The sequence below is a fragment of the Berghia stephanieae genome, chromosome 4 (assembly GCF_034508935.2).
Source record: "Berghia stephanieae isolate SIO BIC M18660-M18661 chromosome 4, UCSD_Bste_1.3, whole genome shotgun sequence".
In the NCBI taxonomy this organism is placed as follows: Eukaryota; Metazoa; Mollusca; class Gastropoda; order Nudibranchia; family Aeolidiidae; genus Berghia; species Berghia stephanieae.
This window is the reverse complement of record NC_088363.1, coordinates 54,287,760-54,311,070: the sequence shown is the minus strand read 5'-3', so window position 1 is coordinate 54,311,070 and position 23,311 is coordinate 54,287,760. Positions and strand designations below refer to the sequence as shown.

Here is a 23,311-nt window from a genome sequence, read left to right as displayed (position 1 = left end):
AAAAAGGATTTGGTTTGTCTGTCTGTGTTTCTGTAACGGTTTGAGTTTAACGGAAAGGGGTGTTAACCCTTTGCCAACCCCCAACCTGGAGGACCAGGTGACTCAAAGATGGGGGAATCACACACCATTAGTCGCCTTTTACGACACGCTGGCTTGGCGTTGGGCTATTCTTGGCCCTCTCAGTTGAGGGACCCCGGACACCACACGGGGAAACAAAAAGAGTTTGCCTTACCTAAATTTTACAAATATATTTGCACTGCGTCTGAGTTTCACAGACATGAGATCATATAAGTTGCTTAATAATGGGATGCCAGTAAAATATGAAAATATAAAATACTCATTGACAATAATAGCCAAGGAGAGAGATACCGAGCAAAGCATCAATGTCATTAGGAAACATTCCTCGGGTTACTCATGAAGAAGACTGTGCTCGACTTTACAGACAAAATGGAGTAATTCTGTGTGTGTGTGTGGGGGGGGGGGGGGGGGACGACGGGACAGATGTACAGATAAGGTTGTTATTGTACAGCCTGGTCATGCCAAATAACAAAACTTCGTCCGGTCCAGTACAATACTCATAAAATATCTCTTACATATATCAGTGAGATATTGATATTGATAAGTGTGACACTATTTTGTCTCAAATGGAATGAAGAAAAAAGAAAAATGATTGAAGAATCAGCGACACATTTTCATTGGTGAATAAATTTTGAACCCCTTGAACCCTTACCAAAATTCAATTAAGACTGTGTTAGAAAATGGATGAATTTATTTTTTTTCTTTCCCTTTTTCTAATTGTAATTTTCAAAAAGGCAAAGGAAAAAATAATAAAATGTTAAAGCAAAAAAACTTTCTGCGCTTGTAATATTTTTGGGGGAATGAATTGAAATTTGATCCATATAATTACACAGTCTTATTTTAATTCCATACAACAAATGCAAGTTTTAATCTTATGCAATCCAAAATGAAAATCTCAGGGGGTGGGGAGAACAACAATAAAAAGAGTCAGTGTAAAGTAGAGATAAGTACAGCTTTGAATGATAAGCCATGTTTATATTCCATAAGGAAAAAGATTACCAGCATGTTATTTTAACCAGTGAACAGTGCAGGGTTTAAAATGCATACAACATAGTATTATTACAACATAAAATAAGGGAAACAATTAACATGACAAGCTTCAGAGAATAAAATCATAAAACCAGTGATCAATTATTTTGTAATAATTTCAGCTTAGACATAATAATCATCAGTTATTAAATTTTCCAGGCAGTTTTTGTTTTATATCTTTTTTGTTTTTTTTAATTTGACTGAATGCAGCTTGTACTGATAATATGCCCATTTAAGTGTTTCAAGAGTTGTTCAACTACTAAAATCAAACCTTCGACAATTTCCTTAACAAATAGGATTCAGTTCTTTATCGCAGCATCACATCTTACCATTTTCACTAAACAGAGCAGTAAAAGAGATGGGACAGTCCGTAAGAGCAATTTGAGTAACTGACACATCACATCCCATTAATGGAAGAAATAAAGATTCCACAGAAATTCCACTCTAGGGTCTATTCCAAGGGAAGACTGGAATAACCCAGGCATTAGCCGCTGTGCAGTGCTGCAGATTGAGCTAGGGAGAGGTGACTTGCTCAAGGCCACACAGTGCAGTGGCGGGTGATCGAATTCGGTACCTTTTGAGTCTGAAGCGAAACTGTACCACTGGGCCACCCTGCCCCCTATGAGAGAACGAATGAGGATGAGGAGGATGTAAGGGGTGAAGGGAGGAATTTTGGTTCTGACGGTGTTGGGAGCTGATTAAAAGGTTAATATAGAATAATTTTTTATAAACAACTAATTTCTTTGGTTTTCTGTATGAATTCCAGGTAGATTTATTAGACTTGGCGAGTAGACACTTACTACTTAATAAATTTAGCATGATTTTTTGACGCTTCAAAGTCTGTAATGCATTGAAAACTTGACACTCAAACTTCTTTTTCTTTGCAACAAGCTCTATTAAATGTTTTCTAGTTGGGAGTCAAAAATAAATTCTTAATATGTGAATTCTTCATAAAAGGTAGACAGATCTGGATTATAAATTTTTGTGTAGCATTGAGCTATAAATATGAGCACTGTTTATATCATTTTATCCATTAATTTTTCCATGCAATCAAAATAATTGAAACGGAGTTATAAAACAAAACGGTTAATAATAAAACAAAATAATAAAAGGCAACACAAACCTAAGCTATTATTATGTAAAGAATTCCTTGAATAGGCAGGATGATGAGACAAAGACAACGAATGAGGGTGAGGAGGATGTAAAGGGTGAGGGGAGGGACTTTGGTTCTGCCGATGTTGGTAGCTTAATGGATCAGCCAACCTCCCCCCTCCTCCTCCTCCTTCTTCAACAACTCCACTGTCACCACCTCCACCACTAACTCCCAAGGACGACGACGTCTGCAAAACATCGTGATAGTGGTGGTGGTGGAGGCTTTGCTGCTGTTTGCCATCCTGCCGCTGTTGCTGTTGTTGCAACTGCTGGGCATTTTGTTTGTCTTTGTTTTCCCACAAACGTTTGAGCTGATTATAGGTGGTAGACAGACATGCACAATCCTTGTCAACAACTGAAAATAAGGAAGGGGGATAAAACAACAAAAGCTGCAAAGGCAACATAAAATTACAAAAATTCAACTTAAGAAAAAACAAAACAAAAAGACACAAATGAATAAACAAATATATAAACATAAATAAAATAAAGACATACATAAAACAAAACAGCTTGCAATTACAACAAATACAACAAGGGAATTATAAAAAAAAAAAACAAAAAAAAACATTTCACATTCATCAGCCATGCCTTCCAATATCCAAGCAAATAGTCAAATATAATCTTTCATTCTAAACCAGATCTACAAAGTAAAAATTCCAAAATAATAGCTAAAAAAGAATTGTTTATTTTGAGTGGCGTGGTCATGCGTCCAGTAATATCAATTCTGATCTAATGCATCAGAATAGAAAAGATTGACAGCAGATAGTGACATTTCATAATTTCAAAGTCAAGGCCAACTTCATTAAAAATGTTCATATTATTTTCATCACAGTTCACAAGTCTTTCCAATGATCTGCATTATAAACTTAATGGGTGCTGATCGCATAATGAAAAATTGAATTGCAAAACTAAAGCATGATAAATGTAGAGGGAGCATAAAATGGTCAATTTGCCAAAGAATTTAAACAAGGACTAAGATAGCTCCTATCATTTCTATACACTGTTCAACCATGATGTGGCAAGCATGTCATCTGCCTAAACATATCTAATTTAGAAAATTAGGTTCCATTTGATATTCGCAATTAATCTTTAACATATATATCCTTCTTATTTACCTTTAGCATTCCCTTAAACATACTACTTAGGAAGATATAAATAAACAAATATATACAATACCCTTTACAATCACGGAAATCTGTAACTACTTTGCAAAAACCTTTATATTTCATTTAAAAATGTAATGACGGGATGCTGGTCAAATAAACAGAAGCATTGAAACAACTTCTAGTGGAAGTTCATGTAAGATAATTGGTAGATGGCATTTGTTATAAATCATGGCATAGAGTTGAATGCAGGGACAATAGGGGAATACGGTGGAGGTGGTCTTCTTTTGAATCAGAGTTAAATTCATAAGCAAGATTTTAATAAAGCAGAAAAGATATTAAAATACGAGCAAATCAAACAATAAAGTGTGTGACCGGGAGAGAAGGGGGAATATAAGGCAACAATGCAACATTAAAACAAACACACACACACAGTTGTATTTAAAGCACATGATGCGTTGGAGAGAGATCAAAGAGTGGAACTCAAATACTCCCCCATACAAAATATACAAGCTGCAAAAGCCTTCATATCACTGGTCAAAATAACACTGTCAAATCTATTTTTCATTGCCTGCTGACAAATATTTTTTTTTTTTTTCAATTTAAAAATAAAATCTAAACATGGCTCTTATGTACTGACAGGATTTTCTAAAAGAAAAGACTAACAAGCAAATACAAAAAGCTTGATTCTAAAAAGAAAAGGTTAACATATGATTTGCCATAACTACTTTTCCTTTAAAGAATGAGTTAAATAATGCAACCTTGCGTTTGTCAGAATGTTACTTCAGCCTTAAAAATTCAATCTCCAGCTTATAGACCGGAATGCCAGGGGGAAAAAATATCATCAGTATTTACAAAACACATTTATGTGTTGCTCTAGTGGTTCAGTTCTTACTATTAATTTTTTACCATTTTTGTATATCAGAAGTAAAGCCATGGTTTGTGTTTGATATACCACTTTTGAAATAATTATTTCAATGATGCCCTGTGCTACAGTACTGTCATAATGACAAAATATCATGCAGTCCTGTCAAAGAGAGATAGCCAGATCACAAGATGAATAGAAATCAGGGATGTCCTTTGCCAAAAACAAATAAGCTTGAAATTTTTTCAAAGAGAGGAACACTGAAAAGATTCCGTGCAAAGCTTCTCTTTATCAACCAGCATTATCCTTAAATCATAAATAATGGTAATTTTCGATCCAGTGACCCCTGAACTGTGTTGCCTTTAAACAACTAAAAATTTCATCTTAAAAAAAAAATTAAAAAAAAAAAAAGAAAAAAAAAAATTTAATTCAAGTGCATTGGAAAAAAACCCTGATAGATTTCAAGCCAGTTTTCTGGCTTTAATCGGAAAAAAGGGCATCCCTGAAAAATCCCTGGATTAAAAAAAAAACAAAAAAACAGTAAGACATTACATTTTCAAACTTCATCTCGACCATAACAAGATGATATATATTCTGATCAACTGCTGATCAATGATAGAAATTACAAAGGAAAAATGTGGAATAAAAATATGAATAGCATAATACAAATGAGAAAACAAACCAAACAAAACAAAATCAGTTCATGAAGCTTTTATATAAACATGTGGATTTGTGCAAAAGCCAAAGAGTAAAATCTAAACTATTTATCTGTAATTGTCCACTTTCACATTGATGCATCACAAAATTTTCATTTAAAACATACATGACAGCTGAATACCAAGAAGAGAGTTTTGTTTTCAGAAAAATCCAGTCATTAAATAATGATATTTATCGTATAACTCGCTTTTCCTAAAATGAAGATTTGCTCCAGTACAAATGAAATTTAAACAAAAACAAAACAAAAAACCAACTAATTTCTAAAAAATATAATAAAAATATAATAGTAATAATAGTATTTAAAATACTACTACTACTAATAGTACTACTACTACTAATAGTACTACTACTACTAATAGTACTACTACTACTAATAGTACTACTACTACTAGTAAAAATAATAATAATAATAATAATAATAATAATAATAATAATAATAATAATAATAATAATAATAATAATAATAATAATAATAATAATAATAATAATCGTAATCTATTATTTTTTAAAATGCTAAATAGGGTTGGGATCAACATTGTTCAGAACAGCCAATGTAAATTTGAGCCATCGAGCACAGATTTACTGGGAAATCTAAATATCATTTAACTATCTTTTACATACTGCTATACGAGAGTACCTTGCAAACCTTCATATACATATCAGGCTAATTCTATCATCCGCTGACTCAAATTGATATGAAGAAAATCTGCTAGATCGTAATCCTCAGTCCTTGATGACGTAATTTTAAATCTCTCTTGATGACCTGACCAATCAAAATACAGGATATGTGACAGATACCCCAAGCACACAAGGCCGCTCTACCTAGTCGTGCTGATCTGTGTTAATTTCAACAAAACAGTAGTATGATAATCAAAATAGATGGTGCCATTATTTCTCCGGAAAATAATGCGATTTCTCCATCAATTAACATCGGTGCGTCTTAACAGGTCGTATTTATGCCCATTCATTATCAATGCATAGTCTTCGCGATTCGTGCTAGTCCATCCCAAAAATAGGGTCACAAAAGTTACATTATGATATCTTAAAGTCTTTTTTAATAAAAAAAGATTATAAAACAAGCGCTGATGATGTCCGACCTAAATTTAAACCTACAAGATAGAAGTAGCATCAAAGATAAAATCATCTTGTAGAAAGACATGAATAAATATCGTAATTAGCTAGGTGACCCAGTGGTGTAGTGGTTAAGCTGTCTGACTCTGGTTCGTATCTCAGTGTAGATAAAAATTATTCTTTTTTTAAAAATGTTATTGAAAAAAACGTCATTTTAATTATTGTTATAGTTATTAGATATTTTTTTATACTTTGAACAGATTATTTTTTATTATTTATCTTATTGTCCAATAAAAAAAAAAAAACAACATTGGATTTTCATTTTTGTTATCTTAGTTTATAATACTTTACCATTATCATCTGTATTTGTTTACCACGTTTGTTTGTTTATTGTTGTTTTTTGGGGGGGTCTTTTTTGAAAATTTCTTAAATTTTTAAAATTATTTATTTGTACAGTAAAAGAATAATAGATGACTTCTGTTCGTAATAGACTTTATTTCTCCACTAGTATTGCGAGTTCTCCACCAGTAATAATAATAATAATAATAATAATAATAATAATAATAATAATAATAATAATAATAATAATAATAATAATAATAATAAATTTAAAATCTTAGTATCTGAGTAGAGTCTGTCATACAAATTTAAATATTGGACCATGCATTTTGTATTAGTTCTTCTACATAATTCTTGTGAAAATAGTATATGAATGTAAGAAAAGGATACAAAAGTAAAAGAAAGAGGATCAATAAAATAAAGCTTCTTACCAGATGCGCTGTGTACACTGCCCGCACTACCACCTTTTCCAGGAATTGCACCAGGTGTTGGGGTTACAGAGGTTGGAGGTATATCGACAAAGCTGCCCACAAAACTGGCATTGTCTCCGCTGGTGAAGGCGTAGGCAGGGATATAGTGGAGATTCTGAGGCAGGTAGGAACTTGAGCTGTAGGGGAACTGATTGCTGCTGCTCCATGACGGAGGAGGGAGAGGGGCCAAAGTGTCACGATCAGCCTCGGAGACAGAGTCTACGTCATCCAGGTTGAGAGACGTTAAATCTGGATTTCAGAACAAGATAATGGGTGGCCACATCAAGTGATTTTGTAATTGTCTAATTTCAGAGAATAATTCCTTATTTAGCACGTCATCTTATATGACAATGTACACCTAAAACTGCATTATTAAGTGATCGGATTGATTCCAAGATCTTAATATAGAATGGATGTGCTGAATATTTCTCTGCCATCAATCTGGTTTTCTGGTTACATATTTTTGTTCTCATTGTTTTTTGTTGTTGATTGAAGAGTGGGTTTGAGCCCGAAATGTTTATGGCAGAAAACACAAGAAGGCCCAAAATGGGGGTCTCCTTTTGAAATAAACTTATTTCTATGAAAAAATCCAAATTCACTTATTTTTTTGTGTGTCTTGTGTTGATTTATGGTTAAGGAACCTGTGTGAGCAGTTTGAAAAAAAAATATTTTGTTGTTATTAAGATATTGTTTGTTGAAGTGTTTTTTTATGGGTTTTGGCGACAACAAACGTTTTCATTTCAGCCACGGTAGTTTCGGAAAACTGCGTTAAAGAAACATGAAATCAACTCAGAAATTCTTTGAATGGCCATATTTTGTGAAATAAAACATTAAAAAATCGGAGAATGAGTTTCATTTTAAAAAATAATTATGATTTCATGCTTAAAATAAAGAAAAACGGCCGTTTTAGAAAACACAAAGTTTTGGGGACTTCGTAATTCTTCCATAGCGAGGCTCTTACTTCCTGTAAAATACGAGTCAAAACATCCGGTGTCTACATCGTTTTTCCATAGCTGCAGTTTTTGTTTACGGCCCTAAAACGTTATCCGATAACTTCGACGAGTGAAAATTGGTAAGTTGACTATTTTTATTATAATTTTAAGTATTTTAGTATAATCAATGTGAAATTCAAAGGATTTGTGTTAGTTTTAATGCCCGTTTTTCTGTGTGTCGCTCTTCCATAGCAGTTTTTCCATAGCAGAATCAAGCCGGCTTCGATTGTTTTGATTCTGATAATTCCATTTCTAACCCCTGAAAGTCGATAATCGACTTATTTTATTGTAAATATATGATGAATAACAAGATAGAAACCCACAACTACGCAGGATGATGTTATTTTGGCTTGAAATGCCTTGATTTAATGTGCGATACGGCAAAGTTTGGAAAACTGCTATGCCACAGAATAGCGAAACCAATATGGCGGCTGATTCACGATAATGGCATGGCTGGCGACCCATAAGAAATCAACTAAATTTAGATTAAATTTATGAAAATGATAAATAGACGTTATTTTTATCAAATTTGAATAGAATTATGTTCCCTTTCATTTAATTTGATTCCCACCATTTTTCTTTCTTGTATGATTCAGATAACATCAGTAAAATTTCTCTAATTAGTTGTACATTTATTTCAGCTACTTTTCTTCATATAAATATTTCAATGATTATATGTTATTAGACTCATTATTAATATTATTTGCTAATTTGTATATTTTTCTTTGGGCAGGTTCTTTTATTATTTCATATTGCATTACACTTCTTAACATATGAAATATAAACACAACTTTCTATTTGACTTTAATGTAATACCAGAACCATATTTACTTATCTTTCCCAGATCAGACTGTCCAGTGGTGAAGGTGGGGGAGTACCTCAAAATAACATGCGAGATAAACAAGCTCACAAAGACTTTTTTTGCTGTTGTAAGAAGTTTTTCATACCTTTAATGCAATATTTTGTAATATTTATAACTCATTTTCATGTTTTCTGAAGTTGCAGGTGGTAAGTAAGCTGTTGTTTGACTTTGAAATTTGAATTTTTTTTTTATGATAAGAATATACCTATCATCTTGTTTCTTGTAATTTTTCCACAGGTTTCAACCCCACCAGAGCCTTCTTCTGATGCTCCATTCGTGCGATTCATGCGGAAGGGCCCTGGCAAGAGTTATGTGTTTGGTGATGTTCCAGATGAAAGCTTCATCAGTCAGGGCCCTCCGGACAACTACCGCTGGACGAAAGTGCCCTCGGAGCAAGTTACGATTGATAACAGGGGGCACTATTTTTTAAAATTATAATTGATTGTATATATTAACCTTTATTTGTATTTGCTGTATATATTAGATTTATTGATTATTTATAACATTTCAAAGAATTTTATACTTTAAAATAAAAAAAACATGAAAACTTCAAATTTTTCCGACTCGTGTCCTTTTGTATTTTTTTTTTTTACATTAAAAAAAAAAAAATATGGCATGAATCCTGCTATTATTTTGAGAAAAATGCATGGGCTGCTTAGTTATGCTGTTTTAAGATGATTTCAAATGCCTGGGGGCAGGTTTGCATTGAAATTTTGGTGATCCTGAGAATTACCAGAAATTTTCAAAAAAACGGAAGAGTTGTCTTTCTTTGACAATTTCTCTTCATGTAAGAGGCCTGCTGCTCTCAAAAGCTATTTTTTCTGAATCTGCAATGATTAACCTTTCATTTGATACCAAATATGATGTGTTTGGAGTATTTTGAAAATTGGTCAAAATGGGCCCCAAAATGAAAACCCTCTGAGACCCTTTGTGTTTTCCGCCTTATTACTTTTTACAGCCCTCAGCTTCTAGCAGCTTAGAATCACTTTGGATTGTTAGGGCATTTTGAAATGAATACATTTTATGGACATACATGATTTAACTCTAATGGGAATTATATCATGAATGAACATTAAGAAATAGTGTATGATGCCCCATACTGATAATTTAAGTGTTAGTCATTCCATACTACCCTGATTTTGCTAACTTCTGATAATGGAATATAAGGAACTTACCTGGATACATTGGTGGTCCTGTAAAGACAAGAAATCAAGATGAAAAATTTGATAAAATTGGACGTTTAATAGGTGAGTCTAATATGCTGATACTGGTAGGTTGTAAAAGACCATCATTGTAACCAAAGGATGCAAAACAAATGTTTTTATTTATTTTAAGCCATAGAAACATGTTCTAATACAATATTACCTATATATTGTGGAAAGTAATACAAAGAATTTTGTGAATAGCTTACTTAAAACCTGATATATTTACTTTACCATTATGAGCATGAGCCAGAACAAAGTTGTTGTAATAGTTAGGCACATCCGATCATGTTTGTCTTATAGATAGTATGCGCTTGGCTAAGAAACTCACAACATTTCCATCCGGAAGTATAACATAACGGACAACACACAAAACTCTGTGTAACCGTGAATGCTTATAGTCTGATTAATACAGTTTAGTGAGAATTACTCATAAACGCGAATGACAAAAAAAACCCCAATAACAATGACCCGAGTGATGTCATCTTCATTCTAGATATAATTTATCCATTTAAACAAATTGATCCTTTAACCAAATAGCATTTTTTATTTAGGAAATTTAAAATATTTTATCTAGTAAAAAAGATTTTAAAATATAAACCAATTGTCTTTAAAATAAACACATATATACATGTGCAGCAATTGTACATATTTGACTGACATGCATGTTAAAAACTAAAAAATACCGAACACAAAGTTGCCAAAAACTAATGTGTAAGTTAAAAATGACCTGGCAGCCATACTTTTAAAGGGACAAATTTGGAGAGGAGAACATTTATGAAAAAATAAAAAAAAATAAAAAATAAAAAGGAAAAACATATAGACAACTTAAGCCAAAAAATATATATATTAATATGGTGAGGTGTAAAATAAGAAAAGAATGGAATTTTTTAACATTTAAATGTTTCGATTTAATCCTAACGAGTGAAAATTATATTCTGGGACGAAAGGCATAAAATTGTACAGATGTAACATAGGATTTGGCTTTTGCTCCCTAAATTTTTTTCATTTGCACACAATTGGCAGCCCTGCAAATCAACAAATACAAAAATACAAACTTACCACCATAGTAATCTCCAAAGACATAATAACACTGTTCTGAAAATGTAAGTTTGTTGACAGTATGTCGTATGTAACCAGCCTTGAGTAAATGGCAGGCATATTTGCGGGCATCTCGTCTGTCGGAAAATCCTTCCACGTGCGTGAACAACCAGTCAACTAAATCAGCACCTGCATAACAATAATAATGATGATAATAATAATAATAATAATAATAATAATAATAATAATAATAATAATGGTGATGATGATGATAATAATAATAATAATGATATAATAATAATAATAATAATAATAATAATAATAATAATAATATAATAATAATAATAATAATAATAATAATATAATAATAGTAGTATAATGGTGATATGATGATGATATAATAATAATAATAGTAGTAATAATAATAATAATAGTAGCAATAATAATAATAATAATAAGAAGAAGAAGAAGAAGAAGAAGAAGAAGAAGAAGAAGAAGAAGAAGAAGAAGAAGAAGAAGAAGAAGAAGAAGAAGAAGAAGAAGAATAATAACAATAATAATAATAGTAGTAGTAGTAGTTATTGCAGTAATAATAACAACAGTAAGGTCATAGATTTACCATTATTGAGTTGATCTATAAAATTTTATGGACATAAATAAACTCATCTGAACATTATACTTGCAACCTAAATATCATCATGAAAAAATGACATTCATTTTCAGACACAATATAGTGACATCTGATATATATTGAGAAGAAACTAAAACAAGAACATCATACCTATAAATGCATTGGAGATTGTAATTTTCAACCACATTCTATCCCGAATCTCCAGACCGGAGTCAGGCTGAGCCATAGCTTTGACCACTGTGGCCATGTCTGTACTGATGGTCAGATTCATGTCTTCAAAACCTTGACAAATTGACAGAAAGAAAAAAATGTTGAGAAAGAGAATGTTAAGTATTTGGGCTGTAATATCAAAAACTTTAAATATTGCATTCTAAATAAATGCTAGATCTATTTAAGTAAAAAATAGCTTTCTTTAAAAATATATGAAAATTAACTTTTCTAACATTGAAATAACTTTTCATTCCTTACGTTCAGATTCAGGTATAGAGGAAGTGAGGGAAGATGAGGTGGTGGAGGTCATATTGCTGATAGAGGGAGCACTAGGCCCAACGATGTTGCCCATGTATTGTTCTCGCATTGCTGTCGTATGAGCCACCCATGCACTAGGGTCGATGGGTCGCACTGGTTCTTGGCGGGGGACGGTGAAGTAACCTTTAGGGTTAGGATCCCAGCATTTGGCCACGACTAGAATTATAGGACTAAGGAAGAAATCAATTTGAAAAATCATATGTTTTTCGGATGCAAGTTTATTAATAATTATTCACATATGAAATTTTAAAAAGCTAAGAATAAACATACATCAGAGATCATTAAAAAAACACGAGAGACAAAGATTATTCTATTTATTCAGATTAAAATGAATTCCATTATCTAGATTTGTCCAACTGCTCTCCACATTTGTGTTAATCAGAAGGGTTGAATGTGCTTATATTATTTTCTTACCTGACTACAGGGAACTGAAGTTTCAGCAGTAATAAAATAAAAGAACATTTGTTAAAACAATCCTCCTGAACAAGTTAGATTCTGAATGGTAGAGTGTTTAAAGCTAAAGATTAATTCCTCCTACTTGCAAAATCATTTCAAATAGTGCTCAAGGGGTCCCTAGCCAACAGCAATACTAGACATGTAGGATGGGACATGATGCCTGTTAGGCAATCAATAATACATTTTTTTTAGGACAGACAACGCTGTTAATGGCCGGGTAATCATTTACATATGAGTATGGTGACAATGTGAGTAAAGAGCCTTTGCCAAGGTCTCAACTATGTGCCACCCAGGACTTGAACTCAGGACCTTCTAATCCCAAGATGAGTGTCATACCACTAGACCACATAAAGATGATGTTGTAAACCCATAAGTAGCGAGAAATTAAAAAATCATTGATATTGAAAAAAAGATTCTTCATAAGTAATGAATGGGCATACCCTGGTTTTTGCACAGCTTCCCTCAAAGTTTTGACAGCATCATCGTTGCTCATGTTTTCAAAACTTATTCCATTCACCTCTAGTATCATGTCTCCTGGTTCCACTCGTCCATCTTGGGCCACTGCACCTCTGTAGAGACGAGAACTTCATCTTATTGTTCAGGGATAGTGCTATGATCATTTAAATCATATTTATGAACTTTTACCACAGTACAGGATATTGTTAAAAAAAAAAAAAAAAAAGCTACCCGCACTTCATAAAACTGTTAAATATTGCTCCTCCTGATACTGTTTTGTTTTAGAGATTTGTTATCCTAATTTATGCATAATGGCAAAGCAGTTTGAAATTTCAGGAATTTATGTAACCTCACCGAAATTTGATGAAAAGTTGCCCGTAACCCAGAATGATTTGCTCCAGACTGGATCCCCAACATGAAACCAGAGCTTGGGCATCAAACTTATATCCTAATCCATGAGATTATTTTCTCTAGAGAATTCAATGGGATGGGATATAAACAGAAAATATAAAAAAGCAATGACCTCATAGAGAAACGAATACTTACCCTTTCATTATTGAGCCTACATAAATACCCCCATCTCCACCTTTGTTGCTTTGCCCGACAATACTGATTCCTAAAAAGTTAACTGTGTCTGAGAGAGTGGAGAAAATAAATGTCCATAAATATACACATTTAAAGATAGAAAAAAAAAAAAAAGAAATCTAAGTGAAAAGTGGTATAAATGTATGAGAGAATATTGAGACATATTTTGTTTCTTTTTGTTTAAAAATGCATTTTAAAATTCTATGAACTATATATGATCATGCTCTTAATATGAAATTGACCCGATTCATAAGAATAAAAATAACATTAAATTAGGTCAGTTTCTGGATTCCAGTTTTGTGGTTAAAATAATACAAGTAATGTTATAAAGAGCCTAGAGATTACAATCACGATTTATACAATTCTGGCATCCAATAATAGTAAATTCTGGGAGCAATCATAAGAAAAAGTGTTGAGTATATGAACCTATAAATTTACAATCAAGCCAATTCAATAAAAATTCTTATATTAGAAGAGTTGTCATCAGACAGGACTTACCCATATTCAGAGTAACAGTGATGATATTCAAAGACATGGTAGAATCGGTTATACTGCTAAAAGAAGACGCCTAGAAATGAGAGGAAGAAAATGATCCATAAATAAATAAGTAATAAATGAATGAAGTCAATATCTTTGTTTTTGTTTTAAAGGCTTTTACTGCGCTTGCAACACATTATTTAAAAAAGAATTAAAACATCTTGCATATATAAGATAATGAGGAGAAACCAGTAATTAATCACAGAAATATCCTTTTTCAATACATAAACCTTTTTTGGCAAAGGAAAGATGAGAACACACTAACAAGCTATCAAGAATATTTTACCTAATGAAAATTTCCATTAACTAAACTTCCAATGAAGATCATTTTATTCAATTAATTTTTTTTTTTTTTATCAACATATCCACAGTAACGCGTAATATATTTGATTTTTTTCATTTTTACAAGAATATATTTTGATCTTGATTTAGTTAATTAGAAATTATGTTCTTTTTTGTGTTCTGTATTGACAAACTGCTTAAAAATAAACTTTGAATCTATTTCGGCATCAAATGCTTCTTATCATATCCCTTTAGCGAAGAGATTAACTCAGAAATGTAAATCTCCTCCCTCCCATAAATACTTTCTTTAAATTAACAATTTAACTGGCCAGGTTGAGTTAAATGAATGAGTTAACAAAGTTCAACTATGTTATCAAAATTCAAATAAGTTATAAAGTTAATAATTATAATCAAATTAAAAAACATAAAACGATTTTAAAATCCATGCTGTGAGGATACTTTGATTTGGAGGTAAATTTGACAAATATAATACACAAATGCAAATTTCATGCAGTATCATATTTACAAAAGTAAACAATCAAAATGATTTGGAAACCCGAGGTAAAAAATAAATAGATAAACAAAGAAAATGGAAATATATCACCTTCAAATATAGATATATATGATCAACTAGGAATTAAAACGGGGATGCTGCATCACAATAAAATATTCAAGGGACTCAAAAGAAAATCAACATGCCATCTCTATGTTGGTGTTTAATACCTAGGTGCTACAGAATCTTTTTCTACAACGGTACATTGTTCAACATTTTCATCTAACTCACATCACCATCAATGTTTAACAAGAGAAGAATTGAAAACCTAGGGACGCAAGTTCTAATAAATTCTGTCAGTTTTGAACAGAAATTGCCAAATCTTATTTTAAAGAGGGTAAGAAAAAGCAACAAGAGTGGAAACTTGTGACATGGCCCTCTTAAAGAATTTTGAGCCTTTAAAACAAAATTGGGCCATTGTTGACCTTTTGAGTTTTCCGTAGTGGAGAAAATCTAAATGTTACACGCATTTCATACACACACACAAAACTTCAGAGAACTGCGCAAAAAAAAGTGAAAGAAAACAAGGACGAGGTGATGGGAAAGCGAAACACCACAGAGAACTTAGAAGATCAATAGTACTGTCAAAACAGATAACAAAATGATATGATAGGTCACAAATCATGGATTTTCAACAGGTATGGGCAGTTATTGCCTTGTTATAAGATTTATGAGCTATGAAAAATATATTGACTTCAAATTCAATAGTAGGCAAACATCTAGTGAGCTGGAAATTCAACTACACAGACATTGTTTTATGAACCGGGTTTTCAAAATCTGATATCAGAGAACACAACAATAAGAGAGAAAAGGAAGGTGAAAATATAGAATATAAAATCAAGAGATAGAAAGATTTGGGTGAAAGAGTGTTTCTATGACACAGACTGCATACATAAAATCAACACAAAATCTTTAAGTTTTTAAGAAGTATCACAAAAATGAGCGTGTTAATATACAATTAATCTGAAGAAGCAATGAGATTGAGATCCACCAACAAATGTTAATATCATGTTCACAGTAACACAATAAAAATCGCTTCACCTTTCTAAATCCTGAAGAACTAGAATGATATATAATACAATGTAAAAAAATGAGGTGTTCACCAAATGATGTTTATCTCAACTTATTTGTCCTTGCAAACATTGTCCAGATTAAAAAAAAGGTTTCCTCACTTTATAATGAGAGAAAATATGGTCCATTGTTTTTCAACACATCACCCCAGCAATATACACTTAATATATTTATATTACTTACAAATAATTGTGCATGCAGGAAAATAATGTGGACATGACAAAGAACACAACACAACCACCATTGCAACAATTCAATTATAACAGTTTCAGTCTGACCAGATTATTTTCCCTTCTTTCAGACAATATCAAAACTTTGAATTTCTATGAGCATATTTTTTTTTAATAAAAGAAAAGAAAAAAGAGTTTTTAAAACTGGACAGAAAAGTCATAAATGTACTACCTTAGGCAATGAAATTGCAATGGATAAATTTTCTTTTAAATTTTTTTTTTTTTTAAACTAATTTCATTCTCCTATGTTGCAATGCCATTGTGTTCACAGTATTAACACTCATTAGTAGGGAGGGAGGACGATACCTTGTTGATACCCACCCTACTGATTGGCGGAGGTCGATGACGCCGTCTTCGTCTACGATGACGGCCATATTTTGATGACATGCCTGTCGTATCTGTAACTGTTGAAAATCTAATGAGAGAAGAAAAAAAAAAATAATAATTAGTTATAGATTATTGTAAAATTCTTTGTTTTTAAAAAATAAAACATTCCTTTCAAGCCCAAAGTTTTAAATCAATAAAATTAAAAAAAAACAGAATGAAATAGAATTATCCATGGATGCCCATGCCTCATCAACTCATAAAAAAAAACAAAACAAAAAAAACCCCAGAAAATAAAACAAATAAAAAAAAACAAATATAAAAGCACTAAAAGGACTGCTAGTCTTAATTAATTATAACCTGTGAAAATAAAATGTTATGATTTGCAACAATAATAAAAAAAATAACATCCAATAATTTTTGTGGTTTCTTTTAACTCAATTTGCATAAATAAATAAATATATTGTCAATGGTAATATATGTTAAAATTACCTGCTGGCTGTATCTTCTTCAGAGTCCACAAAACTAGTTGATTCTAAATCACTACTAAGCATAGTGGATGTTTCATACAGATGCCTAGGGTCTCTGTGCCTATCGTGCTTGGTATGTCCATTCAAACGGGGAACTTGTGAGGATAATATGAAAGAAAAAAGGTTAGAAGGCTTTGAAATAATCTACAGTCCATTAGAAAAAAGAAAATCTCAGGGCAACATGAATTTGAATCCAAAAAAATAAATAATAAAAATAAAATGTTATTCCTTTGCCTAAAGTTTAGATAAAAAACAAGAGAAACAAACCACACAAAAGATTTTTATTTTTTTTTAAATTAAGAAATTTTTCTATTATTTCTCTTTCCGAAACACATTTGGAGGGTGGGGGGGGGGGGGGGGGGGGGGGGGGGGAAGGGGTCACAGGAACTTATTTACGGAATGTGGGATTTGATCTTTAACTTCCTCCATAGTTCATGACATGGACTGGATCATTCATCATGTTTATTCCTATAAGAAGTTTGATTGCCCATTCATGAGGCGAGCTCAGTGTGATGGAGAGTGTTTCTTTTCTTCCTTTGTAAATTTCATATTTTCTTCTTACTCATTTGGAAAACACATGATGAGCAAAATAAATATTTTGTTTTAATTCATTCTCTACAATAATGAAGCTATTTTCATCTAACTCATACACAAGAAATGATTTACTTGGAGACAAAAGAATGATTGGTACCAAAAGAAAATCAATAAAAAATAAGAATCTCTATAAAACATGTCCAAACAAAACAAAACACACACACACAAAGGGAAAGGAAGAACACAATTTAAGTTGATGAATCATGCCATTGACAATGTAAAATGAACAATACAGTAATTCAAGTACATCAAGAGATGCGGGAAAATTTCAGGGTTTTTTTTTTTGTTTGTTTTGCTTTGGATATTGAGGGGAAAAAAAAAAAAGAAATAAAGAAATTGCAATTCAAAAAAAAAAAAAAATATATATATATATATAATAATATGTATAATATAATGATGAAACCAGGTGAAAATCAAAAGTTATCCTCCAAACAAAAATAAAAATATAATATATTGAAACCATGTGAAAATCAGTTACCCCTCCAAACAAAAGTAAAAATATAATATAAAATGAAACCGGGAGAAAATCAGAGTTACCCCTCCAAAAAAAAAAAAATATGTAAAAAATAAGTAAGGCAATGTACACATTAAGGTCTAAGTCACTGCACATAATTGAATAGTTCAAATGCATTCCAATACAACTGGTCTGCAAAACATGACATCTATACAACTGGCATTTGGAACCTAAGAAGTAACAGATTCATATTATCTCAATAGTGAGTCCGAATTGATATTCATCTCAAAATGCAAGACTTGCCACAAATTGTAGTTGAAGTGTGAAACAGGTCCATTGGTATGTAATTAAACTTTGTTTTTGACACATACTCTAAACATTTGACTTAAAACTCCAAATCTGGAGATTTTAAAAAATATATTTGGTCAAATTCAACCACCACCCCCCACCCCTGCTTGAAACCCTGTATGGTCTGCCAAGTAAGTGTGGATGTATGCTGGATATAAATGTGCATATTTACATCAATATCTACATAATCCATATAGTATAAAATTTAAGGTATAAATTTCATAACCTTTTCAATATAGTGATTTTAATTTTTTTAAAGTAAATTTTGGACTGTGAATGTATACAGAGTATTATTGATTTTAAAAATACAGAAAATGCAATAAAAGTGGGATACAAGAGAATGCCAGATTCTTACCATTAGGTGCCATAGACTGCTTAAATCTATAAGCAACTCCAGGCATCCCTATGCCAGGCTGGCCTGATCCAAGCAGCAGAAAGTGAGAAAAAAAGAATCAAAATCAGAAATTTATCCATTCTCCTTAAAAGTTGATAAACCTTGTGCTTTACCTTGTTTCTTTGAATTAGAGCAAACAAATTTAGCTAAATTAATCACAATGCAGATAAATTTGACAAACGAGAAGTTTTTTTCTAATACAAATATGAAAAGTTCGTAAACATAGTATTTATAACGGACAGGAAAAATCCACAACATCCCATTCCCCATAAATTCATTCCATATAAATATTCCAAGTGATTTTAAACTGATACCTCAAGGGACATAATTATGAAGGTAGCTTACCTCTTCTAGTTCCACTAAGGACAGAATCTGACTCAGTACATGTATCACAAGGCTCATCTCTACTCACCACAGAGGCATTGGCACTGTGAAAAGAGACATAAATTAAAAATTCAGTCAGCTGAATTAAATGAGGAGAAAAAAAAAAAAGCAAAAAGAAGTAATGAGCATGATTTCAAAAATACATATCCATGCACAGTAATTGCTTCCAACTATGGATACACAGAACATCCCAAAAAAAGTTTCTTGTGAACAATCAATAATAATAATAATAATTTTTTTCTTAAAAAAGCTTTGACAACAATGAGGAAGAGGAGTGGCAATCTTCATAGGTCTAATTCAGGAAAAGGAAAAGGTAGATTGGCAAAACTGAGAGACACCGAGCAATGACAATGTAGTATTTAAGCTAAAACACAATGTTTAACTAATTTCAACACAAATATAAAGGATAACGTGAATGGTTTTACATCATAATGACTCATAAACCCAAATCAAACGTCTATCAACTGAAGAATAACACAATCAATTTCATCAAACTTGAAGATGTTCCAACTTTGATTTGTAAACTTCCCTTATATTTTTGAAACAATCTAAATAAATAATACCCAAATCAGTGTAAAGCGTTATCACTAAAAAATCAAATTGCTTTTTTTGGAGAGAGGAGGGAGATGGATGCAATTTTCATCAAATTTAAGGACTACAAACCTTTAAAACATACAAAAAAAGGTGTGAATGGAAAAGCATAGGCAATTAAACAAGTTTGTATATAAACATCAAAATTGCAGTGGAAAAATATAATGATAAAGATCATCAAAACATTAAAAAGAAAAGAGGCGGTGGAATAGCCAGATGTAGCATACTTGAAACAAGGCAGAAAGGAGAACGACAAATAAATATATGGAGTAAAAGAGAAATGAATGATTGATAGATGTTATGGGCATTAATAAATCAAAGGAAAAACAACTTACATTCAAATATTTAATGGAATGATACTTTACAATACAGGAATAAAGGAATATTAACATTCTAAAATAATTATCACTAGAAAACATATGATATTTAATTTTAGTGTGGTTTTGGTCAGCAAATAAGGAGTAACGTCACAATCCTGTTTGTAAATAAAAATTGATGAATGATGTCAACACCCACCAAGAGCTGATTAACCAGGTCACAATAGAGAACTCTTATTTCACATTTAGGGGGAAAATTAAGAAAATTATCTCCCAAAGCCTGAACAATCCGAAAACTTAAAATTTCTTTAATGAAGCTCAGAGCTTTAAATAACTAAAAGATCTGACTACAATATTATATATATATATATATATATATATATATATATATATATATATATATATATATATATATATATATATATATATACTTACTGAAAGGATGGAGGCCTACTATCTCCAATACCCCCAAGTCTCTCTGTTGGAAGCTGAACTTCCCCAGTCTGAGAATCAACCACAGACTGATTATCGGAAGCACTATTGTCGGCAGCAACCAACTGTAAAAAAATTAAGATGATAACAAATAGCAAATGTAATATCTTCTAAAAATCAAACTCAAATTCTCATAGGAAAAAAAAACCCTGAAAAACCCAAACCCAAATGGACTTGTGTTTTTTTCAACTTTAAACTGGAACTCATAGCCGTTCATTATGTGGAGACCAGAAGGCATTGCAATTACAGCCCTGTTATCGGCATCTCAATCTTTTTTTTACCAAGAAACTTCGCCCCTATAGATCACAGCGGTTAATTCCCGGGTTATTTCTGACTTTTTAGCAACAAATTTTTCCCTAGTGATACTTAAGGAAATTTATTGTTTATTACCTTTATGAATTGAGAATTAAATCTATCCTTAATTACAGCTACAAAACTAGAAACAAGTAAGAAAAGGAAATATACAACAGAATGTTGAAACTTACCCATGATACTACTCTACCATTGAAACATGGTAAATGTGTGTCGTCATCGCATATTTCCTCTTTCACAACACTGAGAAAGAAATAAAGGTCAAAAAAATAATTAAACGCAATGTCAACGTCTCATTTAAAAAGGCATTCTCCAAGTAAAAACAATTCAGATAATAATAATAATAATAATAATAATAATAATAATAATAATAATAATAATAATAATAATAGTAATAGTAATAATAATAATAATTATGCTGTTAATAATAATTGAGCTTTATATATAGAGCAATATCCACTAAATGTGCTCAAAGCGTTTTACAAGGGGTCCCTGGTCAACAGCAACATTTAACATGTAGGACGGGACATGCCGCCTGTCAGGCGATATTACAATTTTTCGGACAAAGACATCGCTGTTAACGGCCAGGTACTCATTTTACATCTGAGTGCGGTGAGAGAATGTGAGTAAAGAGTCTTTTCCAAGGACTCAACTATGCGCCGAGCGCGAGGCTCGAACCCAGGACCTTCCGATCCGAAAGTGAGTGTCATACCACTAATCCACATAGCCGCACTAATAATAATTATATGCCAAACACACCAAGGCAAAGAGAGGGGGGGGGGGAGGAGTAACTGAACAAAGCTAAATACCACTGTTGAATTAATTTAATCCCTTCCCCTCCCCGACCCCTTTCACAATCAAAAACTACTTTGTTCCTGGGTCAACTATGAATAAACTTTTTTTTTCAATTCAGGATGTGCATAGTAATATACGTACACAAAGACACCAATACTAAGTAATGTTGAAAAGTTCTGGAAAAAATTTTACCAGTTTTTAAAAAATTACATTGCAGGACGAATATCTAATCTACTATGCATAAGCCGGAAAATACTGGGTTTTGAGATGGAGTTGGGAATCCTCAGTGAATGGCCATTTGAGGGGCATCTTTAAATATTTGTATTTCGAACATAGCAACTAGTACAGTATCCCTTCTATAAATACTTTGTAAGATCTGATCTGAAACCATGAGAACCTTGCACAAGACACTATTTCATCAACTCATCAAACTTCCAGACAAAATATATAGATGCAACCTATTTCCCTTTGTTATTTACTGTTGTGACCTGAAACTGTTGCATTTCCGGTAGAAACCACCATTTGGATTTCAATACTGGCCTAAAATGGCCGCTAGGATTTGAGTAAGGATTTTGTTGGAATGAATTTCATGAAGTTTACAACTTTGCCCTGAATTTAATTTTATTAAAAAGTTAAAATGTTAAATCACGTGCCCTCACTGGAATTTTGATTTCCAAAATTCTATTTTTTAGTTATCCAAAGCTAAATTATACCCAATTTTATCCACGACCAAAAGATATACTAAAAATTGGCATTTCTTTTTGACACATACTCCATTGACTCTCCATGGAACTTTTTCTGAGACTGAGACCCATCACTCAAAAGTCCAAAATAACTTGGGTCAAAGCCACAAGGCCATTTATCAGCTCACTGCTGGAGTGCCATATGGACGGTTACCAAAGTTCCTATCTAACTCTAACAAGTAGTACAAGTTTGTATTTGCAAGTACAACTGTCGCGACAAAAAAACACCCCATAGCCATAGGTAACTATAACATAAATGAATGCACTAAGACTTAGACTAGAGAATTTGAACTATTCTACTGTAATTCAAATTCTGTGCATTTGAAAATAATAAATAGGCAGTATCTACGTACATGGTAACCGGGCACCTAGCCTCAGGATCTACGTCACGTACAAGGTAGCTCCAGTAACTGGTTTGCAGCTACCATACAAATAATACAAGTTATGGATAGACCTTGCTCTGTTTGTGTATGTGTGTGTGTTATTTTTAAAAATCAAACAATACAATTTAACCCATTAAAGACAAGATTCGAGGTTACCTTGTATTAAGTTGTACGTAGATCCTGAGGCTAGGTACTTGGTGCCCGGTTAGTAACGAAAATAATGAGACCAAAATATCTGCACTATTCCTCTTTATAACGAAGTTATGCATCCTTAATTGAACCCCTCTAAAACTTTTAGTAGTATTTCCAGTCATAACTTTCTTATGGGCGAGTTGGGTCACACAATTTGACTCCCACTGCTGCAGTCTAAACTGCCTAAGTTAACCGTGTACGTAGACAC

General features: G+C 32.1%; 1 protein-coding gene and 1 long non-coding RNA gene across 7 annotated transcripts in view; one reads left to right on the top strand and one right to left on the bottom strand.

Moving 5' to 3' along the window:
* LOC144970834 (segment polarity protein dishevelled homolog DVL-3-like) overlaps positions 1 to 23,311 on the bottom strand; it is a 40,584-nt gene that overhangs the window by 16,467 nt on the left and 806 nt on the right. Inside the window, exons 2-16 of one of the 6 annotated variants that reach the window (XM_078910908.1) lie at positions 21,164 to 21,233; positions 20,622 to 20,743; positions 19,240 to 19,322; positions 18,856 to 18,918; positions 17,067 to 17,199; positions 16,557 to 16,665; positions 14,076 to 14,145; positions 13,539 to 13,626; positions 12,977 to 13,105; positions 12,021 to 12,250; positions 11,703 to 11,834; positions 10,943 to 11,110; positions 9,854 to 9,871; positions 6,786 to 7,073; positions 2,231 to 2,614 (exon numbers count right to left, since the gene is read on the bottom strand). In XM_078910908.1, coding sequence (XP_078767034.1) covers positions 2,231 to 2,614; positions 6,786 to 7,073; positions 9,854 to 9,871; positions 10,943 to 11,110; positions 11,703 to 11,834; positions 12,021 to 12,250; positions 12,977 to 13,105; positions 13,539 to 13,626; positions 14,076 to 14,145; positions 16,557 to 16,665; positions 17,067 to 17,199; positions 18,856 to 18,918; positions 19,240 to 19,322; positions 20,622 to 20,743; positions 21,164 to 21,233 — 2,087 coding nt within the window. The remainder of the gene's footprint in view (positions 1 to 2,230; positions 2,615 to 6,785; positions 7,074 to 9,853; positions 9,872 to 10,942; positions 11,111 to 11,702; positions 11,835 to 12,020; positions 12,251 to 12,976; positions 13,106 to 13,538; positions 13,627 to 14,075; positions 14,146 to 16,556; positions 16,666 to 17,066; positions 17,200 to 18,855; positions 18,919 to 19,239; positions 19,323 to 20,621; positions 20,744 to 21,163; positions 21,234 to 23,311) is intronic. The other 5 variants (XM_078910909.1, XM_078910910.1, XM_078910913.1 and 2 more) reach the window with 5 other exon arrangements.
* Positions 7,693 to 9,232, top strand: LOC144970835 (uncharacterized). Its single transcript, XR_013645034.1, has 3 exons — positions 7,693 to 7,896; positions 8,661 to 8,745; positions 8,916 to 9,232. It is a non-coding gene; the product is annotated as an uncharacterized LOC144970835 (long non-coding RNA).